Source organism: Balaenoptera ricei, chromosome 6 (genome assembly GCF_028023285.1).
Source record: "Balaenoptera ricei isolate mBalRic1 chromosome 6, mBalRic1.hap2, whole genome shotgun sequence".
Lineage (NCBI taxonomy): Eukaryota > Metazoa > Chordata > Mammalia > Artiodactyla > Balaenopteridae > Balaenoptera > Balaenoptera ricei.
Window position 1 is genome coordinate 93,488,718 of NC_082644.1, and position 21,705 is coordinate 93,510,422.

At 33.4% G+C, this 21,705-nt stretch overlaps 1 protein-coding gene across 1 annotated transcript; it reads left to right on the forward strand.

The window, feature by feature from the left end:
• The first annotated feature begins 1,904 nt into the window (after positions 1-1,904).
• On the forward strand, positions 1,905-21,355 carry CYLC2 (cylicin 2). Its single transcript, XM_059926678.1, has 4 exons — positions 1,905-1,948; positions 17,052-17,092; positions 18,415-18,536; positions 20,009-21,355. The coding sequence occupies exons 1-4, from the start codon at positions 1,905-1,907 to the stop codon at positions 21,353-21,355; spliced, it is 1,554 nt and encodes a 517-aa protein (XP_059782661.1).
• The last annotated feature ends 350 nt before the right edge of the window (positions 21,356-21,705 follow it).

Here is a 21,705-nt window from a genome sequence, read left to right on the forward strand (position 1 = left end):
CCACTGTTTTAGACATCTAAAGTTCTTAGAGATAATCATTTTTGCCTATGGCACAAAAAATCAAGGGCAAGAATGGTTAGATCTCTTCTATACTGATTTAAGTTAATCAACATTTGGGAAATAGCTTTTTATGTGGCAACATCTTTATTTCTTCAACATGTCAAAAGTTGCAATGCCTGAAAACAATCTAACTTTACTATTAAAACAACTGCTTCATGAGACTAGTTTAACACTGAACTTTGTAAACATTTGGACAAGGGTGTCCTTGGACAAGGCTTACTTGGCAAGCCCAAATTGACTGCCTCTTTCAAATTCTACATTGTGTTTCCAGGAAGACACTGGGTGAAAACGCTGACACTTATTTATGTGATTTCTTATTCAATTGCATGTTCAATTTCAAATTTATTAATTTATTCAACAAATGTTTATTGAGCATTTAATTTATCCAGGCACTAATAAGTAAGAGGAAGATCTCTCCTGATGCTTCATAAACAGATGACATCAGCTTTAAAAAGGAAATTCTTGAGAGCTACAGAGAGGCCCACTTCTTGAATTTCTTTGATCCATGTGGACTATCAGCAGGTGGTTTCTGGTTACTGTCACTTTTTAAATATAGAGCTACTGTTGCTGTGTGTGTATGTGTGTGTGTATATATATATATATATATAGAGAGAGAGAGAGAGAGAGAGAGAGGTGTGGGGGAGTGAGAGCTCTGAAGTTTGCTTTTGGCATCAGTCATTATATGAGGCAGAGTGATACTTCAGTTGCTTCTTACTGATAATCCCTCCATATTTGCATGTTCCTATTTGATGTGGAAATTCAAAGTTTTCTTCAATAGTTAAATAAAGTTCTACTTTCTCATCCAGTGACACTTTTTGAAAAGATTCCTTGTGGTAGGCAGTGAACTGAGTACATGACAAAATCTCTAATAACTTCACAACACAGAAATATTAGATACACTTAAATGTAATAAATACTTAAGTCATGCTGACACCAAAGAAGGATTAATAATTCAGAAATAAATATCTTACCAAAAGCAGGCCACAAATATAAATGCATTGATGTGAGTTGGTGCCACTATATAGTTCACACATTGTAAGTGGTTTAAAACTTGGCACCAAAATAAAGCCAAAGCCAGAAATACACTATCCAGATATGAAATGGACTTGAAATGGTGCCACCGTCCAGTTTTATGAAACTATCAATGGTGGAGATATCAACTAGGGTTGAAATAAACCAAATCTAGAATAAAATAAAACGACGTTTGTCAACCCCGGTGTTAGGAAACCAAGCCGAGATAGCTACGTAAGGACTGATAGGGAGTTCTATCCTACAGGACCTAGGCAGACGTATTGATACCTCGAGACTGGTAAATTGAAAAAGAATCACTAATTAAATTAAAGGAAAAAATATAAGAAAGAAATAACAAGTGTAACAGTGTGTGTGTGTTCCATATTGTTCATTTTGAAAAAAGTAACTATAATATTAGAAAGATCTGATTCTGTTTTTGTTTGTTTGATTTTTTTAGAAAGATCTTATTTTTTATACTCAGAACTTTGGTTTATGTGAGAAACATCATTAATCAGTAAATATTTCAAACTTATTTTAATTTGTAATGTCTCTTCACTTTGCTTCTCTGGAGGTGATTTTATTCCTAGCTAAATTCTACACTGTAGTATTCTCATCATATTACATTTATCTTTTGCAGTTTTATAATCACCTTTGTTATTCAGATATATTTATGTGTACAGTGCTAGAGTCTATATTGGATATTCAAGTTTATCTATGGGAGTTTGGTGTTTAAGAGGAATATTGAGGTCCTGGGCCTTATCCCTGGTACCAACAAATCACTGGATCTTAAAGAAGCTTTCAAGTGTTGATTGTCTGATGTATATGAAGGGACGATGAGACCCCAGGACATTACACGAATGGGCATACTCCTGAGAAAGTGAGTTTTGATAGTATTTGCAAAATCATCTCTTCTACCTTTCTTGATGATGCCTTTACCATAGATTATGAAAAGTGGATTGTTATAAATTTTTAGAGCATTATTCAATGAGAGACTGTTTACCTGATTTGTCTGCACTGGGCAGGAGAATAATAATTGCAAATGTCTGATAACTAAATAGATATGAATAGTTGATAAGGAATTGCACATGAGAACAAGTGATGTCTATTTACTGATAACACCTATGCACAACAGTATCAATACTTAGAGCTGTTTATGTCTGACCTCCCTATTAACGAAATGTTAAATTCCTTTACATGTATATATATAATGCAAACATAATTTTCATGTGTCATTCCAGATTCTCTCTATTCATTGTCTTAGTTCATTTTTTTACTCTCTCCTATAAACTTTGGTGATATATGAGAAGTTGGTGCCTTTATCTGCTAGACAGGTCTCAGTTGTAGGAACACTTGTCTACTCAGGTCTTCCACAGACGCAGGATTTACCAAGCTGATCACGGGATTTAATCTGCAGCTTGTGCAGCTGCAAGGAAAGATTTCCCTTCCTCTTTCTCAGTAGCACCGTCCCTGGGGCTCAGCTTTGGTTTTGGCCCCACCTCTGTGTGTGCTGAGAGAATTGTTCCATTCGTAGATGTATTTTTTTAATTAATTTTTATTGGCGTATGGTTGCTTTACAATGTTGTGTTAGCCTTCTTTGCACAACAAAATGAATCAGCCATACACATACAGATATCCCCTCCCTTTTGGACTTTCCTCCCATTTAGGTTAGCACAGTGCGTTAGGTAGAGTTCCCTGTGCTATACAGTATGTTCCCATCAGTTGTCTATTTTATACATTGTATCAATAATGTATATGTGTCAATCCAAGTCTCCCAATTCCTCCCACCACACCCCTGTAGATGTATTCTTGATGTACTTATGAGGAGCAACAAATTTTGCGTCCTCCTATTCCACCATCTTGACTCCTCCTCCTATACACCATATTTTTAAATTGGCAACATATTGCTAAGTCTTAGGAAATAGCTCTGTAAATGTCAAGGACCAACTGTCCCTACTTTTTACTGTTATATAAGAAATAAATGGATTAATGTACAAAAATTCTTTTATAACCTGGAAAACACTTATTGTGGAATTAGAAATCATGCTTTGTTTACTAAATCACCACTTTGCAGTGAAACATCAGCATTAATAGTGTTAAATTAGTGGATAGTAAAGCAATAGATCACAGAAATCAGAATTCCTAAATCACCTTATAGAAATCCTCCACCACAACCCCTCTAAAATTTACCACGGTCTGAGATATTAGATAAAAACTTTCATTGAGTAAAACCACAGAGATTTTTATATCTCTTACAATAGCTAAAGTTTAAGACAGCTATTCCTTAAGGGAATTTGTAGACTTTTTAATGATGGCCATTCTGACCGCTGTGAGGTGGTACCTCATTGTAGTTTTGATTTGCATTTCTGTAATAATTAGCAATGATGATTATTTTTCATGTGCCTATTGGCTATCTGTATGTCTTCTTTGGAGAAATATCTATTTAGGTCTTCTGCCCATTTTCAACAGGGTTGTTTGTTTGCCTGTTTTTTTTTGTTGTTGTTGTTATTGAGTTGTATGAGCTGTTTGTATATTTTGAAAATTAAGACCTTATCAGTCACATCATTTGCAAATATTTTCTCCCAGTCCATAGGTTGTCTTTTCGTTTTGTTTATGGTTTCCTTTGTTGTGCAAAATCTTCTAAGTTTGATTAGGTTCCATTTGTTTATCACTGCTTTTATTTCTATTGCCTTGGGAGAGTGACCTAAGAAAACACTGGTTCAATTTATGCCAGAGAATGTTTCGCCTATGTTCTCTTCTAGGAGTTTTATGGTATCATGTCTTGTACTTAAGTCTTTAAGCCATTTTGAGTTTATTTTTGTGTATGGTGTGAGGCTGTGATGTTGGAGGGGATGTGGAATAAAGAGAACCCTCCTGTACTACCATTGGTGGGAATGTAAATTGGTGCAGCCACTATGGAGAACAGTATGGAGGTTCCTCAAAAAACTAAAAACAGAGTTGCCATATGATCGAGCAATTCCACTTTTGGACATATATCCAGACAAAACTATAATTCAAAAAGATACATGCACCCCTATATTCATAGCAGCACTATTTATAATAGTCAAGACATGGAAACAACCTAAATGTCCATCAACAGATGAATGGATAAAGAAGATGTGATATATACACACACACCCAATGGAATATTACTCAACCATAAAAAGATTGAAATAATGCCATTTGCAGCAACATGGATGAACCTAGAGATTATCATACTAAATGAAGTAAGTCAGAAAGAGAAAGACAAATACCATATGATATCACTTATATGTGGAATCTAAAATATGCCACAAATTAACTTATCTATGAAACAGAAACAGACTCACAGATATAGAGAGCAGACTTGTGGTTGCCAAGGGGGATGGGGGAGGGAAGGATTGGGAGTTTGGGATTAGCAGATTCAAGCTATTATATACAGGATGGATAAAAAACCAGGTCCTACTGTATAGCACAGGAAACTATATTCAATATTTTGTGATAAACCACAATGGAAAAGATAGTGAAAAAGGATATACATATGTATAACTGAATCACTTTGTTGTATAGCAGAAATTAACACAACATTGTACATCAACTAAACTTCAATAAAATTTAAAAAAAACAAACAAACTACTCTTTAGGGGAAAAAATGTCAGTTGAAATTCCCCAAAAGGAGCTAAATAATGGCAACATTTTCAAATATTACTCTAGTAGTATTTTTATTCATCTATTAGTGGGGTGGAGTGGTAGGTAGAATTAAAATTATCTAACTCAGCTCTGTCAGTAAATTGGTAATTTTAATAATCACCTAGCCTTCTTTAAAACCTTGTATCTATGAGTAACCCATAAGGTTACAATGGGAAAAGGCAATGTAAAGTTATGCACATGATTTAACAAAAGATACATGACTGTCAGGGAAGTTAGGATTACAACCAAGCTTAATAGATAAATGTTTAGATTCATCCTTTTCATCAATAAATTAAAACTATATGAAAAATTGAAACAATCTTTTTATTAAGATGTAAAATCAATTGGTTATTTTGAAACTACCAGTTGTATTTAGTCAGTAATAATGAATGAAAGTAAACACCAATATTAGACTGAATATTAGAGAACATAAAACACAAGTAATAGTAGCTCTTCTTGTTTTCCCCTTTAACTCTCAGTGCTCTTGGCCTCTTTATGATGTCACCTCTCAACATCACTAATTTGAACTCACAGTGCTTAAGCCCTGGCAAATCATAGGTGGGGGAAATGTCTGTACCAAGATTGTAAGTCCTCTTGTCAAATTTTATGTTTTAAAATAACTGAAATGCTCTAGTTAACTTTACATTTATTCTCTTTAATGTAAAGAGATGTTTGTTATATTATTATTATTATGTCACCGACAAACAAGAGAGTGTGTGTTTAGCAGACACTTATGTCCTCAAGCAATATCATAAGTTGTTCTGATCCAAGACTTAACTAATTCATTCACTTGGGTAAAATATATACATGGCTATGGATAATTCTTTTTCCATGTGATTCTTCATTTTTTTATCATATTGTATTTTGGATCATATAGAATGAAAGAATTCATGATTGACATTCAGATAACTATCATCTCCTTAGAGGCCATTTGGAAATTTATAAGAACATTTTTTTTTGTAACAGTGACTAAGGAGTGCTGCTGAACTTTAGAGAGCATGGGTCAAGGGTGTTAAACCTTTGGTAATAAGTGGGGCAGCCCAACACAAAGAAGAATAACTAAACACTAATTGTATCCCCTTGAGAAATATTGAGTATGCAAAAGTACTTTGCAATGAAAAGCAGACTATGCAGACATGGGAAGTTTGATGATAATAGTGTCCTTATTCTTAATTTATCTTGTGTTAAAGTGAGGTAGGAAAATAAAATCTTTCAATTATGTATACCTTTTTACTGTGAAGACATGGAACAAAGGCAAAGGCATGTAACTCTGAAATGTAAAGGAAAGTGTAACTGGGTTTTCTTTGGACACTACTGTTAAAGAAAAGATAAAACACAAATCTTGAAAATAAAACAGGCTTCCCTGTGCCTACCTCATTATAATACAATCACTACTTTAAAGACAATCTTTAGTAAAATGTTTGACTGTATTTGCCCTGATTACTTTAGATGTTGAGTGACTTGCTCACTATTACACAGTAATCTCTGCTTGGCAATACACCATGACAGAATAACATCATATTGTACTTACTTTAAAATGTTTAAGCACAATAAAATATTGATTTCATTACTACTATCATGAGGATTGTATAGCTTTCAAAGAACTTCACCATAATGGTTAAAAACCTATTTTTGGTTTTATGACTATTTCTTTATGTTGTTTTCTACTGTAATCCCCAAACTCTTGTGCTATTGTAGAATAAAAGTGTGGTTGAATTCATAATCAAATGGCCTCATTGTTAGCCAATGAAGCCCACATAAAAATCCTTAATATAAAATTTTCATATTTCCTTAGGCTCAAGTGGCAACTTCCCATTCTCTTAACAGAGAATTTGAGATGCAGAAAATAATTTTCTGCTTGTCTTTCCTCTGAACTCTTCTAACAATGATAGGAACTTAATATTAGACTTACATTTCTGTGCCATGACTACCAACTTTGTACCTGATAAAGAAAATTCTCCTCTTTGAGCTCAGTACACCCCCCGCCCACTCAATCTTCTTTAATACCTTTATTCATCCAAACCGCAACAACCCAACTCAAGAGTTTCACCTCTTCTTACCTTTGTCTTCAATTCAGGTTGTGTCAGTCAACTCAATCCCTCCATTATTAATACTGAATAGGTCTAAGACATCTGAGGGAAGTGCGAGAGGTTTGCCCAAAGATTTGGCATCAGATAGGTATCTAAAAATCTGAACTTTAAAAACTTCCAACGTTAGCTTCCAGATCTCATATCCACTGTACATTTTATCTTTCTCTCCCTTGTGCTGCATTAATAAGTCCTCTCTTACTATCTTGGCCTAGGGATTCACCTTGATATAAAACAGGATTTATTGACCTTGGCACTATTGACATTTTAGGGGGGATAACTCTTTATTGGAGTTGAGGACTGGGTGGGGGGCAGGGAGGAATGGGGGTCCTGTGCATTATAAGATGTTTAGTAGCATTTGTGGTTCCCTACGTACTAGATGTCAGTATCAGCAAGTATGTGTGCACACATGCGTATGCACACACACACGCACACAACTGTGACAATCAAAAATATCTCAGACATTGCAAAATATCCCCTGGGGGAGGAGATTCAAAATACACTCAGGTTGAGAAACACTGCTCTAGAAAATGTTAGAAAAAGACAGGAAATCTCAGGATACTACACATAGAGCCATCCCTCAGCAAGAAAATAACCATGTGGCTCTTGACCTTTGCCTTTACATCGAGACCCCTCTAGCAATACAACAATGACTCAGGCCCCAGTCCATCCCTGGAAAACTTTCTGCTAAGTCCTTTGTGGCCTTATTTACTGTGCATCTGATACAGAATCCCAAAATCCAGAGCCTGCTGTCAGGATATATTGGGATATATATATATGAAATAGAAGACTGCTCAGCCATAAAAAAGAATAAAATTGTGCCATTTGCAACAACATAGATGGACTTGAAGAGTATTATGTTAAGTGAAATAAGTCACACAGAGAAAGATAAACATTGTATGATATCACTTACATATAGAATCTAAAAAATAAAATAAAACAAACTAGTGAATATAACAAAAAAGAAACAGACTCACAGATATAGAGAACAAACTTGTGATTACCAGTGGAGAGAGGGAAGTGGGGAGGGGCAATAAAGGGGTAGGGGATTAAAAGGTACAAACTATTATGTATAAATTAAGCTACAAGGATATATTATACAACACAGGGAATATAGCCAATATTTTATAATAGCTATAAATGGAGCATAACTTTTAAAATTGTGAATCACTATATTGTACACCTGTAACTTACATAATATTGTACATCAACTATACTTCAATAAAAAAAAAGACATCAACAAAATGAAACTGGAGGCAATATCACATTATTGAGAGTCCTTACCCTTTGAATTTATTATACATTTTAAAATCATATCCAAACAGGGACACTGTAAAAGAAAAAGGTAAAGGTGGGTGTATTTTGTGCTTAAAGTTTTCAGACTAAAAAAAAAAAAAATCCCACAAAGTTGGTTAAATGTTTACCCCTTTAACAAAATACCTTTTTCTATTGGCAATATAGAAACAGATTCTTCTCTTAAAAAATGAACTCTCCATGTCTCCCATGTCTCCTACTTTGGGATCTCAACTTTTTATTCAGGAAAACCTAAAGCTAGCTTCCCTTTCTAAGTCATGAACATACTACATTCCACAATGCTGACAATGTGTATCTTCTTTACATAAAAAAGCTGACAGACACTGAGACTGATTTTGAAATGTTTAGATGTGTGGACCTGAACTGAAGGCAGATTTGTGGCTTCTGTGTTCCATTTAATCTTAGTTAAGATGAAGTATTAGTTATTGTGTGTGTGTGTATGTGTGTGTGTGTGTGTGTGTGTATATATTCCAAGACCTTAATTCAAAAACTAGGCATATCACAAAATAACAACCGTTTGACTTAATTGTTGTGTTTCTTCTTCTTTTTAGAGTAAGTAATTAAATTAGACCATCTCCACACTTTTGAGGGACTTTTTAAAAAGGATAGAAATAAATTTATATTCACATAAAAATAGTTTTCAAATAAAAACCAATAAAACATACACTGAGAGTTCGTGTTTTTTTCATAAGAAACTTCAAGAATTGAATCTGAATGCATCCTGGTCTAGAAAATTTCTTGACTGTCCCAGAGAGACAAGGGGAGAGATGCTGTCACCAGCAGAACTAGACTTAGGGGAAAGAATGGAAAAATTCTCTCTAGTCCTAAAAAATTAAATTGATTTAACTGCTTATGACATATGTAAATTTACATAGAGAGTGAGAACTATGGTATTTGGATCATTGCTATTTTAGGGGTCCTATAAATTCTTCTCAGTAAAAATAATACTAAATGTATTGAATTGTCACTAACTCTAACCTAACCAACCTTAAGAAACATAAGAATTTTCAACCACACCATTAAGTTACATTTTGCCAGTTTCCAGTCAGTCCATTCTGCCTCTCCCCCACAAATGGCTGCTAAGTTACCATAGAAAATCTTGCCTATTCTTGAGATTAACACAAATTAAATCATAACGTATATGCTTTTGGGTTTCTGGATTTTTTTCTTTCAGTATAATATTTTTTTTTGGATTCATCCATGTTTCCATGTTGCATACATCAGTAATACATTCCTTTACATAGCTGAGTAGTATTCCATTGCATGAATATACCATACTTAGTTTATCCATTCTCCTGTTGATCACTTTAGTTTTGGATTATTATGGGTTACTTTAGTTTTGGGTTATTATGAATAAAGTTGCTATAAACAGTTTTCCCAAGTTTTTTGGAGATTTCTCTTGGGTAAGCTACTAGTGGAAATGCTGAACCATACATAGAACATGTATATGTTTAACTTTATTTTTAAAAAAATCAAGGGACTTCTCTGGTGGTCCAGTGGTTAAAACTTCACCTTCCAATGCAGGGGGTGTGGGTTCGATCCCTGGTCAGGGAGCTAAGATCCCACATGTCTTGCAGCCAAAAAACCAAAGCATAAAACAGAAGCAATGTTGTAACAAATTCAATAAAGACTTTAAAAATGGTCCACATCAAAAAAAAAAAAACTTAAAAAAAAAATTAAAAAAAAAAATCAAGTGGTATTCCAAGGTGGTTGTACCATTTGTACCTTCACCACTGATGCTGAACATGTCAGATGCTCTATATTGTAGCTGATGACTGGTGTCATTAATCCTTAACTTTAGCTCTTCTAGTGGGTTTAAAGGGTTCTTTTACTTCTAATCAGATATATATGTGTGTGTGTGTGTGTGTGTGTGTGTGTGTGTGTATGTGTGTGTGTGTGTGTGTGTGTGTATATATATATATATTTTTTTCCTTTTCATCTTTAATTTCCCTGAGGAATTTTTTTTTTTTTTAGTTCTCTTATACAGGTCTCACATATATTTCAATAAAATTATTTAAAAATAATTTTTGTTATTACAAATTATACTATTATATTGTTTTCTTAAATTTATATGCCCAACTTTTCTAGTTATAGAAATATAATTAGTTGATATAATTAGACCTTGTATCATATGATCTTATTATGTTCAATAAATAGCTCTAAATTATTTTTTAGGTGTCATTGGATATTCTACTTACTAAACAATGCCCTCTGTGAATAAAGTCCAATTTTACTTCTTCCTTTCCATTTTAATGTTTTTATTGCCTTATGGAACAAAACAGCATCTGGATTACAATGCTGAATGAAGTGAGCATCCATGCCTTGTTTATAGTTTATAGAGGAAAGACAGTCAATATTCCACCATTAATTAATTTTATTTTAATAGTAACTATTGTCAGGACTCATTTAATCTATTTGAGGAAGATGCCTTCGATTCCTAGTGTTCTCAGAGTTTTAAAATTATGAATGAATGTTACTCTTTTTCAAAACTTCTTCTGCATATCTTGAGATAATCAGATGAATTTTCTTATATGTTATTTGGAGTGATTACAATGATTAATTCATATATATTAAACCAACTAGTTTACACTGCATAGAGTAAACCTCAATGATCATGGTATGTTAGCCTTTTTATATATTGTTCAGCAAGATTAATAAATTGTTAAGGAATTTTTGCATCTATGTTAATGCATGGTATTAGTCTATAATATACATTGCTGGTAATGTCCTTGAGACATTTTGGTGACAGGGTTATTTATATTGATCTCAAAAATGAGTTTAAATATCTTCCCACTTCCTCTTGTTTCTGAAAAACTTGTGTAGAGTTGTTAGTATTTTTCCTTAAGTTTTTAACTGGATTTATCAGTAAAACTCCATGGGCCTGTGCCTTCTTTTCTGGGAAGGTTTTTGATAGTGAATTAAATTTATTTAATAATTATAGGGCTATTCACATTTTTGTTGTTTCATCTTGTGTCAGTATTGGTAAATAAACTGAGTTTTACAAGGAGCTCGTCTATTTCACTTGAGTTGCTCAGTTTATTATAATAAAATTGTTACTGATATTCCTCATTATCCTTTAAAATCTATATAATTACAAAACCTTCATCTCTCCTGATATTGGTAATTTGTGTGTTCTCTCTGTTTTTCTTCATCAGTTTTTCTAAAAGTTAATAAATTTTAATAATCTTTTCAAAAACAAATTTTGGATTTTTATATTTGCTCTAATTTGTTTTTTTTTAATTTTTATTTTATATTGGAGTATAGCTGATTTACAACATTGTGTTAATTTCAGGTGTACAGCAAAGTGATTCAGTTATACATATACATATATCTATTCTTTTTCAAATTCTTATCCCATTTAGGTTATTGCAGAATATTGAGCATGGTTCCCTGTGCTATACAGTAGGTCCTTCTTGGTTATCTACTTTTAAATATAGCAGTGTGTATATGTCAATTCCAAATTCCCAATTTATCCATATGCCTCACCTTTCCTTTTTGGTAACCATAAGTTTGTTTACTATGTCTGTGTGTCTGTTTCTGTTTTGTAAAGAAGTTCATTTGTATCATTTTTTTTTTTTTTAGATTCCGCATATAAGTGGTATCATATGATATTTGTCTTTTTCTGTCTGACTTACTTCACTTAGTATGATAATCTCCAGGTCCATCCATGTTCCTGCAAATGGCATAATTTCATTCTTTTTAATGGCTGAGTAATATTCCACTGCATATGTGTACCACATCTTCTTTATCCATTCATCTGTCAATGGACATTTAGGTTGCTTCCATGTCTTGCCTATTATAAACAGTGCTGCAATGAACACTGGGGTGCATGTATCCTTTTGAACCATGCTTTTCTCCAGATATATGCCGAGGAGTGGGACTGCTGGATCATATGGTAGCTCTATTTTTAGTTTTTTCAGGAACCTCCATACTGTTCTCCATAGTGGCTATACCAATTTATATTCCCACCAACACTGTAGGAGGGTTCCCTTTTCTCCACACTCTATCCAGCATTTATTGTTTGTAGACTTTTTGATGATGGCCATTCTGACTGGCGTGAGGTGATATCCCATTGTAGTTTTGATTTGCATTTCTCTACTGATTAGTGATGTTGAGCATATTTTCACGTCCCTCTTGGCCATCTGTATGTCTTCTTCAGTGAAATGTCTATTTAGGTCTTCTGCCCACTTTTTGATTGGGTTGTTTCTTTTTTTTTGATATTGAGCTGCATGTGCTGTTTGTAAATTTTGGAGATTAATCCCTTGTTGGTCACAATGTTTGCAAATATTTCTCCCATTCTGTGGGTTGTCTTTTCTTTTTGCTTATGGTTTGCTTTACTGTGCAAAAGCTTTTGAGTTTAATTAGGTCCCATTTGATTCTTTTTATTTTTATTTCCATTACTCTAGGAGATGCACTGAAAAAGATATTGCTACGATTTATGTCAAAGAGTGTTTTGCCTATGTTTTCCTCTAAGAGTTTTACAGTATCCAGTCTTACATTTAGGTTTTTAGTCCATTTTAAGTTTGTTCTTGTGTACGGTGTTAGAGAATGTTTTAATTTCATTCTTTTACATGTAGCTGTCTAGTTTTCCCAGTATGATTTATTGAAGAGACTGTCTTCTCTCCACTGTATAGTCATGCCCTCTTTTGTCATAGAGTAATTGACCATAGGTGCGTGGGTTTATTTCTGGGCTTTCTATTCTGTTACATTGATCTATATTTCTGTTTTTGTACCAGTACTATATTGTTTTGATTACCGTAGGTTAGTAGTATAGTCTGAAGTCAGGGAGCCTGATTCCTACAGCTATGTTTTTCTTTCTCAAGATTGATTTTGGGACTTCCTTGGTGGTCCAGTGGTTAAGAAAAGAATCCACACTTCCAATGCAGGGGGCACAGGTTTGATCCCTGGTGGGGGAACTAAGACCCCACATGCCGTGTGGTGTGGCCAAAAAAAAAAAAAAAAAAAAGATTGATTTAGCTAGTCAGGGTCTTTTGTGTCTCCATACAAATTTTAAATTTTTTTGTTCTAGTTCTGTGAAAAATGCCACTGGTAATTTTATAGGGATTGCAATGAATCTGTAAATTGCCTTGAGCAATATAGTTGTTTTGACAATATTGATTATTCCAGTCCAAGAATGTGGAACATCTTTCCATCTGTTTGTGTCATCTTCAGTTTCTTTCAGCAGCAGCTTACAGTTTTCAGAGTGCAGGTCTTTTGCCTCCTTAGGTAGGTTTATTCCTAGATATTTTATTCTTTTTGATGCGATGGTACATGGGATTGTTTCTTTAATTTCTCTTTCTGATATTTCATTGTTAGTGTATAGATATGCAACAGATTTCTGTGTATTAATTTTATATCCTGCAATTTTAGCAAATTCATTGATGAGCTCTAGTAGTTTTCTGGTAGCATCTTTAGGATTTTCTATGTAAAGTACCATGTCATCTGCAAAGAGAGACAGTTTTACTTCTTTTCCAATTTGGATTCCTTTTATTTCTTTTTTTCCCTCTGATTGCTGTGGCTAGGACTTCCAAGTCTATGTTGAATAAAAATGGTAAGAGTGGACATCCTTGTCCTGTTCCTGACCTTAGAGTAGATGCTTTCAGCTTTTCACCATTGAGTATGTTGTTAGCTGTAGGTTTGTAACATATAGCCTTTATTATATTGAGGTGTGTTCCCTCATTGCCCACTTTCTGGAGAGTTTTTATCATAAATCGGTGTTAAATTTTGTTAAAAGCTTTTTCTGCATCTATTGAGATGATCATATGGTTTTTATTCTCCAATTTGTTAATGTAGTGTATCACACTGATTGACTTGAGGATACTGAAAAATCCTTGCATCCTTGGGATAAATCCCACTTGGTAGTGGTGTATGATCCTTTTAATGCATTGTTGGATTCTGTTTGCTAGTATTTTGTTGAGGATTTTTGCGTCTATGTTCATCAGTGTATGGCCTGTAATTTTCTTTTTTTTTTGTGTGTGGTATCTTTGTCTGGTTTTGGTATCAGGGCAATGGTGGCCTCATAGAATGAGTTTGAGAGTGTTCCTCCCTCTGCATCTTTTTGGAAGAGTTGAGAAGGATAGGTTTTAGCTCTTCTCTAAATATCTGATAGACTTGCCTGTGAAGCCATCTGGTCCTGTACTTTGTTGAGAGTTTTTTAATCACAGTTTCAATTTCAATACTTGTGATCAGTCTGTTCATATTTTCTATTTATTCCTAGTTTAGTCTTGGGAGACTGTACCTTTCTAAGAATGTGTCAATTTCTTCTAGGTCTTCCATTTTATTGGAATATAGTGGCTGTAGTAATCTCTTATGATACTTTGTATTTCTGTGCTGTCAGTTGTAACTTCCTATTTTTCATTTCTAATTTTATTGATTTGACCCCTCTTCCTTTTTTTCTGGATGAGTTTCACTAAAGGTTTATCTTCTCAAAGAACCAGCTTTTAGTTTCATTGATCTTTTCTATTGTCTTCTTCATCTCTATTTCATTTATTTCTGCTCTGATCTTTATGATTTCTTTCCTTCTACTAATTTTGGGTTTTGCTTGTTCTTCTTTCTCTAGTTGCTTTAGGTGTAAGGTTAGATTGTTTGAGATTTTTCTTGTTTCCTGAGGTAAGATTGTATTGCTATCAACTTCCCTCTTAGAACTTCTTTTGCTGTGTCCCATAGGTTTTGGGTCATCATGCTGTCATTGTCATTTGTCTCTAGGTATTTTTTTTACTTCCTCTTTCATTTCTTCAGTGATCCACATTGTTTAGCCTTCACATATCTATGTTTTTTTACAGTTTTTTTTTTTTTTTCTTGTAGTTGACTTCTAATCTCATAGCCTTGTGGTTGGAAAAGATGCTTGATATGTTTTCAGTTTTCTTAAATTTACTGAGGCTCACTTTGGGGCCCTGCATGAGATCAACCCCGGAGAATGTTCCACAGGCATTTGAAAAGAATGTGTATTCTGCTGCTTTTGGATGGAATGCTCTAAAAATATCAATTAAGTGCATCTGGTCTAATGTGTCACTTAAGGCCTGTGTTGCCTTATTGATTTTCTGTCTGGGTGATCTTTCCACTGATAAAAGTGGGGTTATATTTGCTCTAATTTTGTTTCTCTTTCACTGATTTTTCTTGCTTAAGCTTTATTATTTTCTCCCTTTAACTTTGACTTTAGTTTGATATTTTCCTAATTTTAAAGCAATAATTTACAACACTGATTTTAAACTTTTTTCTAATAAAATGCATTAAAGCTATAAAGTTCTCTCTATGTACTGTCTGCAGTATTCCACAATTTTTGTTATAAATTATTATCCATTTGCTTCTTTTTCATAAGTGTGCATTGTAAATTATTTGACCGCTGGTTATGTAGAAGGAGGTGTTTATGTTTCAAATGTTTATGTACTTTCAATATACTGTTGACCCATGAATAACATGGGCTCTAGGGGAGCCAATCCCCACAAAGTCAAAAATCCACACAGAACTTAATAGTTGGCCCTCCAAATCTGTGGTATTACATTCAGGGATTCAACCAACCACAGATCTTGCAGTATGGTTGTATTATTGAAAAATATCCACATATAAGTGGGCCCATGAAGTTCAAACCCTTGCTGTTCAAGGGTCAACTGTAATTTTGTTATTGATTTTTAATTCAATTGCTTTATGATCAAAGAATATTCCTCAGAGATTACACAGAAATTAATGGACCGTGCCTATGTACCACTTTCTAAATCTCAAATTTAATAATATTGTTTTATGACATAGTTCCTCTTTCAGAGCATTTAGAAAAGAGAAGTTCATAACCATGGTTGAAAATCAAAATTTCTTCAGCAGTGTATAAATGTAGATTGGCTAGGTTTAAACCTAGAGATATAGTAGGGTGAGTAATTTTAATGCACGCCCTCAGTTAAGAAATCACTAGACCAGGTAACTTATTAGTCAACACATCCTGAATTTTATTCAATTAATTCATTCAAATTTTTGTAGAGTGGCAAAAATGTGCCAGGTTTTTAATGGGAACAAAAATTTTAATGAAGGTACCAAGATACTTCTGTACTGCACTTTATTCTTAATATTTACGTAATGTTAAAATAAGGAAAACACTGTATGAGCATGTGTGTTTTTATGTGTGTGTGTATGCGTGTGTGTGTAAGCCCCAAACTCATTCATGATCAACAATGACATTATTTCTGTAATATAATGGGATGATGTATAAAAATATTTCTTTAACAGATCTTAATATGTGCCTCCATTACAAATAAATAAGAATTAGATATAAAACTCCCCTTTGTGAGAATAAACATGCTCATATAGTACTAAGACAAATGGAAATTTGTAAATAGAAACTACTTTGCAACATAGTTTTATTTCTCATATTTTCCTAGAGAAGAAAAAAAGTCAAAATCCATATCAATGCTTGTGGTATACACTGACAAACACACACACACACACATGCACACATTCACAGACAGACATGCATGCCATTGAGTGATTTGGATTTGGTTAAATTCTGAGATTATTTTGAGGATCTGATTTCACCTAGGCATAGTGTTTTTAAGATGATGTCTTATAATTCTTACAATGTCTTATAGTTCAATTTTAAGAGAATTTGGAGCATAAAGTGGGGGAAAATTCAATCATGGTGTCACATTAAAAAGCCCATAAATGTCCATATTTCAGATATGCATTTTGGTGAGGTTTTTTTTTAATGTTTTTATCCATCTTGTTTTAGTTATGTTGAAGTTTGTGTTAAAAACACATATTTGCTCATTTCTATTTTTCTAGGATGAAGTAATCTTACATAATAATAGAGATCTAAGAATGTAAAATATTTCTCTAGCTGGTCGTGGCAAGTGTTTATGTACAATAATGATCATTAAATAGAGTGATTTTTTATAAATTAATTAAAACTTTCCCCTCTTATTTTAATAGCCAAAAAATAAACTTTGGGACATATGATAATTACATCCCAGGTAAGAAAGTTCAATTTTTTTAAACAGGTATGATTAATTTTAGGGATAAGTGATAAACAACAGCTGTCATGGAGTATTATTAAAAATCAGCTTTTAATTTTGCTAAGCACCTTTCTCATGGGCTCATTGAATACCTTCTAAAGATATTTTGTCTTAATATCCACAGAAGATTAAGTGAATATGTTCAGCAACATAAAGGTGGACATATTTACATGTTAGAACTCAAACAGTTAGATAATCTTACAGTTGAAAGGCAGTGTAAAAAAATGGATAAATAACTTCTTACCTGTGTCAGGAATGTCTTCTGCTACATTGCTGATATTCTATATCGGACATATAATTGACAAAAAAATTCATTACTTGACAAGGCCAGTCAATCTGATGGTGAAGGACTTCTTATATCAAGTAATCAATTTTCTCTCGTATATTAAACTTAAATATATCTTTCATTCTGCATATTTTCTCATTGATCCTGATTCTATCTTTAGGAGACTCACAGGACAAGTCTATTTTCTCTTATATACAGCATTTTTGTACACACTTAAATAGAGTGAGGATATCTCTCTCACAGGTCTTATTGGTAACCTAAATATTTTTAACCATTTATATTATAGTTTCCATGTAACTCGACCCTCACAATCACAATTCTGTAGGTACTCTTTATTTATCGATTTTCTTCATTAGTATGCCACCGATGACAACGCAGTTCTTGGGTGTATGACATTTACTCTTGTAGCTTAGAATATGGTTACTAACTAAGGGAATCTTAAGTGTTAGCCTTTACACTCAGTCATATATTTACTGAATATTTTAAATAGGAACTGTGCTAAGTACTCTGGGAGCTACAGAAGTAGCTACCATATTTTCTGTTCTCAGTAGAATTGTATTCTAACCAAATGAGTATAAAGCAAAAATCTAGACTGGAAGAGATAGAAAGATTAAAAGGAAACAGTAAAACTGTTTTTTTCCATTTACATTACAGACTATACTAGTTTCACAATGACTATATAATTAACTATAAAACTAGTCAAAATTTTAAAAAATCAAATTTTATTTTCTCATATTAATAGTACAGAATTTCAAATATTACCAAATACATGAAGCCATAATTTGAATCATTTATTTATTAATTTACTTATGATTACTTACTGCCATTTTATTTATTTTTTAATTTTTTCTAAACCAAACCAAATTTATTTATGAATTATTAACCTCTTGACAGTACTTGGGCAATGGGAAAGAATGGGCAAGAGAAACTTACTGCCATTTTAGATAAAATTCTATTTATTCTGAAGTGTATGCTTAATGTTTTCTTATTTTAGTCAGTGAATTAAGTAAAAAATCATGGAATCAGCAACATTTTGCCCTGGTATTTCCCAAACCACCACGGCCAGGAAAAAGAAGGAGATCAAAACCTTCCCAACTACAAGACAAAACAGTTCCTGTGAGTATTGAAAAGATCACATAATTTTACTGGTAATAATCTTGTGAAATCATGTATAGCTATATATGTTACAGATCATTGTTGACCAATGGGATTTCTGTGATGATGGAAGTATTTTATATCTTTGCATTCCAATTCCAATATGGCTACTGAACACTTGAAATGAGGCTAGTGCAACTGAGCAGTTGAATTTTACATTCAATTTGATTCAGTTCACATGTGGCTTTTAAATTGTACAGCACAGTTAAAGGTAACTCAATTCTACTACTTGGAGAAAGTAGATATATTTAATTTGCATTTCAGTGTATACAAATTATTCCCTTATTTCATATTAAATATTTGCTCAGTAATCCCACATTATAGAAAATATGTATCCAAGAAGCACAGAACTCTGGAGATCCTAATGCTACAGTTAGTATGAGCATTCAGAAAATATTCCCCAGTTGGAGAAACCCCCTCATGAGAATCATGGAGTTACATTATACACTAAGGAAGTTTCAATGTTTTCTCATTTCCTATAATATAGAATTCCGGATTTTGAATATTAGAAGATTAATATTTCCCAATGTTTCTGGAATCATCAAGGAATATGAAAATGTTCCAAGAAAAGTTTTCACAAAATAACATATCATCAACTCTTGTTTATTTTAGGGAATGTATTTAATCAGTAGTAACCTAGGTTTCTTCTAGGTTTTCTCATCTTTTTTAAATTTTCCTTTCTTTCTTTATTAAATTTATTTTTCCAGCCATTAACATTCTTTCCAAAATTTGCTATTTTTGCAATTAAGCTTTTAAAAATATTTGATTAGGAGTTGAAAACAGAATGTACCATTCTGCTCAAACTAATGTCCACTGAACATTATAGCTTTCATTATTGCAGTTTCTTATCTGATATAACTATATATAACTCAAATTATATCTTGTCAGGCAGAGGAGTATTAGGCTTTTACTTTTAACCACAGGTAGCATTCTAAATTCCAGAGACTTTGAATGTGACAGTAGAGACCAGGATATGCCTGAACATGAAACTCTTAGATGTTAGAGAATAATTAGTTTCTGAGTTAGCACAGAAATGGAAGGTGGGGAAGACATTCCAAGAAATCTCAAGAACACAGAGTAAAAAAACAAAAACAAAAACACAAACAAAACCTAAATTTCTCATGATTGTGAAGAGAGGTTCTGATTTGTCATTAGTCAGTGGAGTTCTGTGAGAATTTTAACATAAAATCTTGAGGGAATTATGAAGATCCTCTAAATTATAATCAGGCCTTAAATGAGGCATGGCTGTCCTTTAGTACAAAAAAGGAACAAAGTTGAAAAAGCATAATAAACTATGTAATCTACCATTTACCCACTATTTATCAAAATATAAAATCTTTTCATGGTTGAAGTTAAGTGTATTCAATATCTGGTAATAAAGGCTGTGTACCTCACACACAAGTTGTTCATTATTATTCTAACCAATATTTCAGAGATATGATGAAGACAAATTAAGGGGAGGTCACAAACCACCATTATGGATGCACCGTTCTTTAATGAGAATTTCTGAGAGACCATCTGTTTATTTAGCTGCTAGGAGGCAGCCTCCACAGAAACCAGCTCAACACTCCAGGGAGGATGCTAAAGATGTAGCAAAACCTTTATCTCCATCAATAATTAAGAAAAGTAAGGAAAACAAGAAGGACAAATCAGATTCAGAAGCAGAGTCCACAGTTTCAGAGGAAAAACTTAGGAAAGGTTCAAAGAAAGAACCAGGAGCTAAAGAAGAGAAAGCAGATGCAAAGAAAGATGTCAAAATAGAGAAAAAAGGTTCAAAGAAGGGCAAGGAGTCAGTTACAGAATCTGAAGATGAAAAAGCAGGTGCAAAAAAAGGTTCTAAAAAATACAAGAAAGGTTCAAAGAAGGACAAAGACTCAGCTACAGAATCAGAAGGTGAAAAAGGAGATGCAAAGAAAGACTCTAAAAAAAATAAGAAAGGGTCAAAGAAGGGCAAGGAGTCTGATACAGAAACAGAAGGTGAAAAGGGAGATGCAAAGAAAGATTCAAAAAAAGATAAGAAAGGTTCAAAGAAGGGCAAGGTGTCCATTATAGAATCAGAAGGTGAAAAAGGAGATGCAAAGAAAGATTCTAAAAAAGATAAGAAAGGTTCAAAGAAGGGCAGGGAGTCTGCTACAGAATCAGAAGGTGAAAAAGGAGATGCAAAAAAAGATTCCAAAAAAGATAAGAAAGGTTCACAGAAGGGCAGGGAGTCTGCTACAGAATCAGAAGGTGAAAACGGAGATGCAAAGAAAGATTCCAAAAAAGATAAGAAAGGTTCAAAGAAGGGCAGGGAGTCTGCTACAGAATCAGAAGGTGAAAACGGAGATGCAAAGAAAGATTCCAAAAAAGATAAGAAAGGTTCAAAGAAGGGCAGGGAGTCTGCTACAGAATCAGAAGGTGAAAAAGGAGATGCAAAGAAAGATTCCAAAAAAGATAAGAAAGGTTCAAAGAAGAGCAAGGAGTCCATTACAGAATCAGAAGGTGAAAAGAAAGATGGAAAGAAGGATAAGAAAGGGAACAAGGATTCAAAGAAACCTGGTGAGAAAGGAGATGAATCAAAGGACAAGAAAGATTCAAAGAAGAAGGAGAGTAAAAAGGATAAGAAAGATGAAAAGAAGCCCGGTGAGGCAGATAGTGAGTCAAAAGATGCTGCCAAGAAAGAAAAGAAAGATACCAAGAAAGAAAAGAAAGATGCCAAGAAAGAAACTGACACAGAATCTGCTGAGTCAAAGAAAGATGCCAAGAAGGATGCAAAGAAAGATGCCAAGAAGGGCAAGTAGGTCTTGGATGATAATTCAAAAGAGTATTTGATGGAACAATTTTAGTAGTCTGAAACTGAATATATGAAAAGGGGGATTCAAAGAATTAATGAAATAATTTTTTAAATGGGGGAAAGAAGAACACAAAGATGGGCTCAGAAAACCTTCATTAAAAATATAAGGAAGACGTTAAAAGGACTTGGAGGATACTTATGCTAAATTTGGGGATATGAAGAATTCAATGAAAGATCCTTAAAAAGATTCAAAAAGAATATGCAGAAGTTAATGATGTTGAATCTGTGGATACAAAGAAGAAAAAAAATCAACAAAGGCGTCAAAAAAATTCAAGGATGCAGATATTGAATCCATAG